The 11,166-nt window shown below is 39.1% G+C and overlaps 1 protein-coding gene across 6 annotated transcripts in view; it reads right to left on the bottom strand.

The window, feature by feature from the left end:
* Positions 1-2,817: 2,817 nt before the first annotated feature.
* Positions 2,818-11,166, bottom strand: part of EMSY (EMSY transcriptional repressor, BRCA2 interacting) — a 60,243-nt gene continuing 51,894 nt past the window's right edge. For 5 of the 6 annotated variants that reach the window (XM_030557697.1, XM_030557690.1, XM_030557704.1 and 2 more), the window contains 3 exons: positions 8,093-8,656; positions 6,726-7,238; positions 2,818-4,573 (listed from right to left, as the gene is read on the bottom strand). In XM_030557697.1, the coding sequence (XP_030413557.1) occupies positions 4,379-4,573; positions 6,726-7,238; positions 8,093-8,656 (1,272 nt within the window). In that variant the 3' untranslated portion in view covers positions 2,818-4,378. Of the gene's footprint in view, positions 4,574-6,725; positions 7,239-7,284; positions 8,657-11,166 lie in introns of those variants that run through there. The other variant, XM_030557728.1, reaches the window with a different exon arrangement.

Below are 11,166 nucleotides of genomic sequence, written 5' to 3'. Positions count from 1 at the left end.
CATGTTCCACAATGACAAAGGGGTGCTGAGAACTCCAGGATCTTTTCTCCCCAAACTGAAATCTCTTTTCCATACCTCACAGGAGGTTATCCTTCATTCTGCTCAACGACCACAGCAGCTGACCAAGAAACTGTGGCACACTTGAGACATCAGAAGGGCACTGAAGATTTATATCTAGTATACAGAATCCACAAGGAGATCATGCACCATGTGGCTCCTTCCATCCAAAGTGTCAAGGACCCAGAGCCTCCAAGCTATCCCTCACTAGATGGATCAGTCTGTGCATTGCTGAGGCCTACTAGGCATCAGGCATCTTGCTCCAGAAGGAATAAAGGCACACGCCACAAGACCCATGGCGACCTCGTGGGCTGAATAAGCACATTCTTTCACTGCTGAAATATGCAGAGTGGTCACTTAGTGATCAGCAAACACCTTTATAAGACACTGTTAAAGTGGACTTCACGTCTTCTGCAGAGGCCTCCTTCAGCAGGAAGGTGCTGCAGGTTGCGACCCAGTAAAAACAATCTTTATGGGGGCGGTGGAGGAGTGTCTCCTTACCTCATTCTGTATCAATCTATCTTTATCCCTCCTCACTCCAGTTCACTGCCTGCTACTTCTCATGCATAGCAGAATTGTGGGAGACACTGGGCTGCACAATGGAAAATGTCTTGCCCAATAATTTCCTTTCTATTAGCAGCATCTCCCACAATTCTACCCACCGTGGATAGCTTTACAGGCAAGGGTGACCATTTTATATGGATTATTACTATGTAGGCAGTCATCTGCTGTACATAATTAATGAATTGGCATGTTATTGTTACTAATATTCTTCTATGAGTTTTACATAGCTTTGGAACGACTAATCTGGCTGCAAGCGTGAGGAGGCATAGCCAGCACACACTGTGCTGTAGCTTTGAACTACCACTGGGAACTGCAGAGAAGAGGGAAACAGCCCATGTGTAGCAGAATTGTAGGAGATACTGCTAACAGAAAGGAAATTATTTGGTAAGAAATTTTCCATTTCTCTCATTACAACACACTATTAATATAAACAACAATAAGCAATTCTACACAGCTCATTTTTGAGCTATTCCATTGCAAAAGATGGGCAGGAAGTCAAATCTCTTCCATTTAAGGAAGATAAAACTTATCTAAAACAGACTATCAGGGTTGGAAGGGACCTCAGGAGATCATCTAGTCCAACCCCCTGCTCCAAGCAGGACAAATCCCTAGATAGATTTTTTTACCCGTTCCCTAAATGGCCCCCTCCAGGATTGAACTAGCAAGAGTAAACTGAAAATAATTTTAAGTACATACCTTTGGCAGGTAGCGACAGAGATTGTTTGTTGGACATGGGAACTTAAAGAGTACATGTTTTATTTTAGTAGAGCTATAAGGATGTGAAGAGTAATCACGAAAGTAAAGGAAATTTAATGGATGACACTCTACTTTCAGCTACTGTAGCTGAAACACAAAACAGTCTGGATTTTAGGTGCAGTATCAAAACCTGTTAATCTTGTTTCTTTCTAATGAAACTAGTTACCAATTCCAGCATATTCACTAAAGATCATAAATCAAACAATTTAGGGCCTCAATTCATAACTGGTTTGGGAAAGGATTAGGAAAGAAGGAAATCCAAACTTAAGTTTAATGCAAAGAGGTGGGAGTTAGGATATCAGCATTCTTTTCCGGTCTACCCAACAGACTTCGTCTATACCTGTGGGCAAGGCAGTTAACACGTGCCTCAGTTTACCAATCTGTAAAATATTTACCTTTCATAACAGAGGTGTTGTGAGCCTTCATGTTTGTAAAGGCTCAATGAAAGGAAATGACACTGTAAGTGCAAAATATAATTTCACTACAGATATAATCCTCAATTTCATGGGCCTCTCTAAAAATTTCTTTGCAGCTATCTTAAAACAAGACCACCACAATATAAACTTTTGTCAAGAAACCAAAATTGGGCCAGAACTTAAATTGTGAAATATGCTATGAGTGTTAAGAGAAATTTAACACTTCATTTGTTTTTTTAAAATCTGTTTGTAGAAATGACAGCAGCCATCTAAAGTCACACAGAGATAACAAATTTAACCATGGAGCCATACTTTATGGCAAAGTTGTAAACTTCTTATAAAGTAGCAACAGAAATACTGAAAGAGGCTTTCATCTCTCCTCCATTTAGCTCGGCCTATGACAGGGACATCCAATATATTGTAAAACCATGAGTGACAACAGTTGGGCACAAGCTAGGTTTCATCTCATCTGCATAGAATTTGACATCCATTTTTATGAATAATAAATATATAGACCAGGCTCATACTAACCCCTTCAATGACAGATGACCAGAAAAGACATCTTGCCTGAATCTACTAGCAATAAAATCTGCAGCTGATAAGCTTTGTTGTCATCTTTCTTGTCAAGCTTTGTCATCACAGCCTTTGGGGGGTGGCTATACTTTAAGTATCTCTGTTCTAGAAACAAACACAGCTATTAAAACTGAAATACCATCTAGAATGACTGACAATATTTCTGCATTAATTTTTAACTAGAAAAAAAGCATAAGGTATTTTCCATTTCATATATTCTCTCTTCTCTCCAACCTGAGTGCTTCTAATGTTATGTAAAATAAAGTGGAGGAACAGGTGCTTGTCACAGTACTCAATGTTGTAACGTATAGATGATGCAGAGAAGACAATCCAATTCTTACCCAACTATGTACAGCTTTTCCTTAATATTCAGGCTGAACACTTCTCTTTGCCATCATAAAAGATAAAACTTTGCCATTTAGGCTTATAATTAACAGACAAAACAAACATAAAAATGAAAGTCACAAGGACTTTATAAATGAAGTAACTGCTAACAGAGGCTAAAAGGAGAACCAACAGCACCATCTACAGGAGACTGCAGCGTTGTTACGTACATAGATGTTCAGGACAAATATGTTCAGCTTTTTAGGTTTTGTAGGTTAGTCCGATAAGCATTTCTTCAGTTGGAATTTAAAAAACTACAATATCAACAGTAAAATCACATCTTAAAAAAGACTGACGCAAAACCTGTATTACACTTTGGATGAATTATACTTACAGTAGTACTTCAGCACCAAAAAATGGGCAGTTATGCTGATAGATGTATGTACAATTGAACAAGATGTCAAAGTCTTAAAATGCTTAGTTATTTATAATGTAATCTATACAAAATGGTTAAAAAACTTTTCTATATACATTGTTTTAAAAAAAGAAAGGTATTGTCTTCATTACCAGAGCGTATTAAAACAGCCTCTCCTGTCATTCCACCTGCACCCAAATCTCTTTCCGTGGCTTGTAACGATCATAAAAACCCAACATATTCCTTGAACAAGTCAAGTCATAAGGCTGAGGAGTACCTCTGAAACATACAACTAATCAGTTTAAGCTTTTAAACCCCCAAAATAGTCATTTTAAAAAACGCATGTAAGTGTAAAATATGGATTTTTAAAAGTCTCAGCTTGCATCTGAATACAAGCTGAAGTTATGAGATAATGAAACAAATATTCCCAAATCTGAACATTTGTTTTAAACCAGAATACATTTCTGCTACCCCACAGCATTAGAATGAAAACTTTTGCCTGTTTAACAGGAACTAGTTAAGCAACTTGGCCTGGTTTTAAATCACTGCATTTAAATAAATTATCAGAGGTTAATTAGACTAAATGGGCATTTCATGTGCTTGTGGCATAAAAAGAAATGTTTTGCACATTAAATCAGCATATTTCTTGTAATATATGAAAACAAAATCCACCAAACCATGTTACCTGTTAGTGATTTTGCTTATGTCCAAATATTCACCAACAATTAAAAAAATAAACTATATTTACGATTAAAAATATGAACATTAATTGAGCTCAAGTGCAAGAAAGCTAACCAATTCAGAAATTCCTGGGGCTTTTCCAGTACAGACATACCTTTTATCTCACATGCTATTTAAAAATACAAACATCTACTAAACATTCTCTGTGATGGTGTTTTGCTCAATAGCTACAAAAAGAAAGACAGCAAAGTAAAAGGTCCCTTTTTACTGAAAAGTTTCAGTATGTGGTCAAGAGCTTCATAGCAAGAACTTACTCAATCTTTTCAGTTCACTGTAGCTTTGCCCCTTTTTTTGTTTTTTTAAGACATACATTCCACTGTCACAGATTTACTGTATCTTGGTAACTACATCCTTTTTGAAACAACTTTAAGATGTCGTTTCTGCAATACTGTCTTGTTAAAACACACTGATGCTTCAAGGGTCCAATGAACAACTCTAATAGGCAAAGTGCTCTAATACATCACAATACAACGGCATCTTGGACACTCGATTGCCAAGATGAATTTAAAGTGCCCTCCAGCGTCCCAATTCATTAGGATTGTTCAGCAGAACTTTGAGAGGGGCTGGGCTCAGTGCCTTCCTCAGTACTGCTGTCCACATCTTGTTCCATTGCTGTCTCCTCATCATCAAGTCGTTGACTAGTAAAGTTATTGAGCTCCAGGAGCCCACTGGGTTCCACTACCACATTGGAGCTGGAGTGACAAGGGATGGAGTATTGAGGAATAGTCTAAAGGAAAGAAAAAAATGAAGTTTTAATATGCAGTTTTGACAGGTGAGTTAAGGATTTGTATGTTTAAATTAAAGAGATGTTCATGCCTATTAAACAGTTGTAAGAAGCCCAGAAACACTTTCCCAAAGTCAATACATTTGTTTTCATCCTATTGTTATAATATTGCTAAATTAAATGTAGCATGAAAGGATCATTTGGCAGGATTTTTTCACTGAAGGATAAATTGAAATAATTACAATTAAAGAAAGGATAGTCTTGTGGTTAAGGCAGTTGGCTGGGACTCAAAAGATCTGGGATTAATTGCCAGCTCTGCCAGACTTCCTGTGTAACCTTTGACAAGTTACTTAATCTGTTTGCTATCTGGCCCATGTGTAAAATAGGGGTAAAGTACTCTCACCCCTCTGCATGTTCTCTCTATTTAGACTAAGTATTTTGGGGTCGAGACTTCTGACTGTTGTACATACAACATATTGCACAATGGGTCCCTGAAACTGGTTGGATTAATACAAAAGAAAGAATAGATTTAGACTGATAGAAGTACTGCAATAACTAAGGAATACAATAAATGACTAAATTGTTTTTTGTTTTTAATTTCTAGATTGTATGAAAAATATACCTACATTTTAATTATTAAATTGATAATCAGATAGGCATTTTGATTTTGAAATGGCCCAGACATCATAACCACACCTAAATACTATGGTGATTAGCATCATATAAATACTTATGATATACTGATTATTTTACTCTACTACATCTATCTCTTAGCCCTCACTCCTCAACAGATACAAAATCTTGAGTATTCCTAGGAAAACTACTTAGTTTCAAGGAAAATATTACAAAATAATTCAAAGTATTTGTAAACTTTATAAATAAATCAAAGTTAGCATATTTGTTTCCATCACAATTACCCACTTTTCACCATAACAAGTGTATATAATAAAATCTCTTAAGTCAAACACTGCATACAAACACAATGGCATTCTGTCCACTTCTCTGCAATGAGTCAGTATCATAGCATCATAGAAGTGCAGGACTAGAAGGGATCTTGAAAGGTCATCTAGTCTAATTCCCTGCACTCATGGCAGGATTAAGTATTATCTAGACCATCCCTGACAGGTGTTTGTCTAACCTGCCCTTAAAAATCTCCAATGATGGAGATTCCACAACCTCCCTAGGCAATTTATTCCAGTGCTTAAATACCTTGACAGTTAGGAATTTTTCCCTAATATCCAACCTAAATTACCCTTGCCACTACGTAAACCCATTGCTTCTTGTCCTATCCTTAGATGTTAAGGAAAACAATTTTTCTCCCTCCTTGTAACAACCTTTTATGTACTTATAAGTATGTATAATTAGGGTGCTGAGAGATTTCAGATGACTAAAATCTCAATGCTTTGACAATCTGTACTATGGAATACAATAATATGTTATAAAGTATCAAAATAAAACTAAATTTGAATAAATAAACATTTTCACATTTGTTCACTTAGGCCCTGATTCATCAAAGCATATAAGTATCTGCTTAACTGAAGGATGTATGTGGTCCTGTTGACTTCAAATCAATGAGACTTACTCATATGCATAAAGTTAATAATGTACTTAAGTGCTTTGATGAATCTGGTCTTTAATTACTAATTTGCAAACGGTCTCCCAGTCAGTTTGAATTAGTGAGATTCTACCAAATCTACTTTATGCTGAAGAAAGTTTTACACTAAAAAACAGGTAAGACTGTAAGACGCTGTAAAAAGACATAGCACAAATCATACCTCCACGGTAACAGCAAAAGTTGCATGTTCAAGCATTTCAGTTAGAAGGTGATTTGGAATATCTAGCAAGTTTGGTTTGTTTCCTTAATGGGAAAGCAAAGCAGAACACTTAAAATGCTCAGGAGACAGACAACAGGAATGCACTGACCAGCATGTTTGAGAAACTGTATTTAACAACGTATTGCCAATTTAATAAACAAGTGCCCAACATTTTTATATTCTTAAATCACTTACTGTTTTGGGGTAGAGGAGAACCAAAGTAAGAAAGGAAAAAAAAAATACTTGAACATTGTTCAGATGCTATGAAGGCTTTAGACACACAAACGTAGAAAATATCTGCTTTATTTTTTTTACCTTTATTTGCTCTGCTCTTCTCTTACCTGGATAATAATTTCAGATGAAATCCCTTCAGCTTTCTTTTGGGATATATTCTGAATGTGTATAAACTGGTTTGTTGAAGGCACTCCTTGTGCATCCACTTTCTTCTCTGTTAAAGCAGGATCAGCAGCAGGAGGACTTGAACAGGACTCTTTACATTTCAGTTGCTGAGAGATGGAAGTTGCCGTCATCCCTACTGCAGTCACCCTTGGCACCTGGATACAAGGTGATGATTCTGCTTCACTAGCGAGTTTACTAGTGGACATGGCCTTGTTTGGGGGATCCACTACCATATGTTCTACGTTTGTGTCAATCTGAGCTTCCATCATAGACATTTTCAAAATGTCTGCTACTGCTGTCTTCACAGATGCCTGCATGGGAAATAGGCTTGTAACTGGCGATGCCAGTTTGGGCACAGAATTGCCGCCTGCTACCTTTGATACAGTAGGAGGCTGTCGCCCCTCAAAAGTTATCTTTGTAACAGTGGATCCTTGAGTTATAATTGGCTGCTGCACCTGAAAATCAAATTTTTGTTGTGCATGTTACAGCTATTTTTTTTTAATTTAAACCTAATCAATATTTATCTGGACAATACGGCACAAACAACATACTTGCTATTAGGAAGACAGTTGAAGCTCAGTGTTTTAACAAAGGAATCAGCAGTGATACGAAAACATTTAATTGAAGCCTGGGGAAGGTAGTTTTTGGACTGCTAGACAATGTTTCTAGCAGAATATCACAGCAGCCTCGTTTTCCTTTGAGATTTATATCCCCATGTGATGTATATTAATCCCTTCTTATTATTTTATATATGCTTCAAGGGGCAGGAGAGTAAAAGGTTTTTGGAGTTAGTTAAAATACATATATAGTATTTCATTTTCCTCAGTCTTTACATCTTCCCCTCCCAAGGAAAGTACAATTGCTCCTCTAGGTAACATTATTTAACTGAAGGGTGATGGTGATGTAAACTACCAAGGAAGACGTACAATGGAGATCCTTGGGAGACTGCAGTGTATTCATCTTTATTTCCACAGAATTTTTTTAAAATGTTACGGGAACGGAAATCAATAATACGTTATACCCAAAAAAATAAAAGAAATTAGGGGCAAATTCCATGCACTGCTGGTTGCAGAAATTCACCAAAAAACGGTCCAACAAAATTGATTTGTGAGCTCTATGGATTTTTTTCCCTATATAACAACATGTGCTTTTCTTTCCTAGTGTCAACCTTCTGATGGGGAAATTAAAACCAGCGTAATGAGGAGTTCTCTCTTGCCAGGAGAAAACACGGCTACAGCAACTGTGTTGGTGTTTGGATTTTTCCTTGAACAGCGACGTTTTATTTTGCATGCTATCAATATTCTGTTACCTGGCTTGCGGGCTGTTTCTCTGAAGAGGCAGGTAGCTGCAATTGACTCTGGGGGGGTTGGGGTTGCACGTAGATTTTTTGTGCCGTTGGTGCCTGTTGCAGTTTGGGCAGCTGCTGCGTGGTTTTTACTGCAAGCACCTGTACTACAGTTTGCTGTGGCTGTGCCACTAAGGTAGGGAGTTGCCTTTCTTTGGCCATCATGTGGTGTGGGGTGTGCTGTGCATCTGGTTTGGTCTGTCCTTGCTCTTGCTGAAGTGGTGTTAACTTTTGATGCCGGATAGAAAGCTGGGGCATTTGTGGGAGTTTGTGCTGGATCTGATCAGCCTGCAGGTGGATGGTTTGCTTTTGTTTAGTCTGGAAGCACTGCAGAGTTTTCACTTGCAGTTGAGTCTGTTCCAGCTGTGGTTGACTCAGTTTCTGCTGTTTTTGTGCCTGTGACTGTGTCAGGGCAGATCTGTAAAATAGACCAGTCTGAGGATCTAGGGTATCCATCTCCTCCACTTCTCCTTCCTCGGTTCCAAGTTGTTCACTGTGTTTGGTAAATGCAGTGTGGCTGCTTAAAGCCTTAATAAAAAAAGTTACAAATGAAAATGTAATGAGACATCATCTAATTTACTGCAGAATACACAAAATCTAGTGACATTAAAGAATATTTAAACTGGACTGTTTTAAAAAAGCAGAATAGGTCACAGGATTTCAGGCATACAACTCATGTATAAAAGCAGAAATACCCTAAGATGCTGAGTTTCCAAAGCCATAGCACTTCAATGGCTATTTACATACCATAACAAACTAAGCCCTGGTGTGCCACCCACTACCTGCCTTTTAACTGTAGATGTCTTGCCCTCAGTGGAGCTTAAGTTGCTCTTACATTTGAAAGATTAAGATTCAGATCGACTCAAACTCCATGACGTCTGAATGGGAAATGGAAGGGATTGGCTGATCCAACAAATATCTTAGGTTGGTGAATAAATGGTTCCTAGCTTTAACAAGAACCTATTATCTTAAGAGATTTTGATTCTGTTTCCTAACACTGTCTCCTCCGACGCTTCTTGGTGATTTCTTCTACACCACTTTTTACACCTGGAACCTGCCCAATTTCCCATGCACCAAAGCATAATCTCTCCCTCCTTTTCAGACCTAGTTCTTCCTGGGTTGATTTCCTCACCACTGCCATGTCTGTACCTTAATACGCATCAAAACTACTGTCCCATATATCACGTTTGAGTTGGACTAAGTTCCTAAGGGGGCAAGAACACTGTCTTATTACACAATCCTAAATAATAACTAAGTAGCCTCATTCAGCAAAATTCTACCTCTGCGGAGGCTTTACAACAGACCTTATCTAAATATGAACTATATAGAAAGTGAGTGGTGACCTCACAAAACTAGAGTCCCCTCCAGGGGACCTCACAAAACTAGAGTAGCTTTATTTTTGTTACTGCTGACAGGTAACAGAAATGCTAATTCTTGAATTAAATAAGAAAATCAAACTATTTATACAAGAATACATCAGAGGCTTCTTCCTCTGCTTTTTACTGGGTTGTTCCTTTCACTTGGGCTGTTCACCACACATTTTAAAGTAGTCTCTCAGTTGTGACTTCCCAAGTTGAGAATTTGCCAGAGGTCTCTGCAGTTTGGCATCTTACAAAGCCAAGCTCCAAATCAAAGGCATCTTGCTTCTTTATTGTCTCCAATTCTGCTCCTTTTCCTTCCTCTGCTTAAGACTAAGGTCTTGTCTATACTACAGAATTTCGTCAACAAAAGTTATGCCGCTTTAATTAAACCACTGTTGAATGTCCACTCTGTGCTCCTTGTGTTGGCAGAGCGCATCCACACTAGCAGCTCTCACATCAACAGAGAGAGAAGAGCACTGTGGATAGCTATCCCACTGTGCAACTGGCCACAGAGTGCTTTGGGAAGGGTTTACAATGCTTCATGGGGCAGTACAGCATCACGTGATGCAGGTTTCTCAATCCCATCATTCCATGGGCATCCTACTAGATTGCCAGCTGCTTATCAACTGAAGTGTGTGTGTGGGGGGGAAGTGTGTGTGTGTTGGGGGAGCGAGAGAGAGTGTGGTGGGGGAGCGAGAGAGAGTGTGGTGGGGGAGCGAGAGAGAGTGTGGTGGGGGAGCGAGAGAGAGTGTGGTGGGGGAGTGTGTATGCGAGAGAGACAGAGCTTGTGTCGTGGGACAGTGAGTGTGTCAGCATGAGGTCTCTAAGTTCAGACAGCGGCTGGAAACATCCAGTCCTGAGGCACAGGGAGGGGGACACCCCTGACATCAGCCTCCACCTCCCTCCCCGACTCTGCACAGCACTGCAGTCTCTCACACACACCCTCTCCTGCCTGCTGCTGTGTTCCTAGTGCTAGGGGAGAGCAGAATTCCATGTTAATAATTTGCTTTTGCTGTTGGCATGCTCAGCTGTCAGAACTTCCCGGAACTTTGAAAGGAGAGAGCTGCGTGCCTGTGTAGTTGCAATGCACGGAAGCCAAGTTCAAAGCAGCAAGCAGAGTCATGATAGCGGGCATTGTGGGATACTGGGAGAGGCCAGTTATGGCGACACAACCAACGGCAGTACTTTGTCACTTTAACTTTGCTGCAAAAAGCTCTATGCCTCTCGCTGAGGTAGTTTTATTTTGTCAGCAAAACAGAAGAGTTTTTCTGCCTCTTGCTGATAAAACTCTGTAGTGTTGACAAGATCTAACATAGAACCTTTAGGGCCCTTCCCCCTTTCATTACTGTGTACAGAGATAGGCAAGTCCTACACTGCTATCAAGTGAACGCCACACAAATGGGGAGGGATCATGTAGGCAGCAAGATCCTTTCAAAAAGGGCCAACAGCAAACATGTAGCATATACAAAACAACCCCTCCACTTACTAGACAAGGTACATGAGGTAATACCTTACTGAACCAACTTCTGTTGGTTAAAGGTACAAGCTTTCAAGATAAAAGATATTACCTCACCTACCTTGTCCCATGTCCTTGGACCAACACGGCTACATCAACACTGCAATCAATTATGGAAGATATTCTTAGATAGTCTTTTTTTCAGTCCCACATTCAAGGAA

This window comes from Gopherus evgoodei, chromosome 1 (genome assembly GCF_007399415.2).
Source record: "Gopherus evgoodei ecotype Sinaloan lineage chromosome 1, rGopEvg1_v1.p, whole genome shotgun sequence".
NCBI lineage: Eukaryota > Metazoa > Chordata > Testudines > Testudinidae > Gopherus > Gopherus evgoodei.
This window is presented reverse-complemented; position numbering and strand designations above follow the sequence as displayed.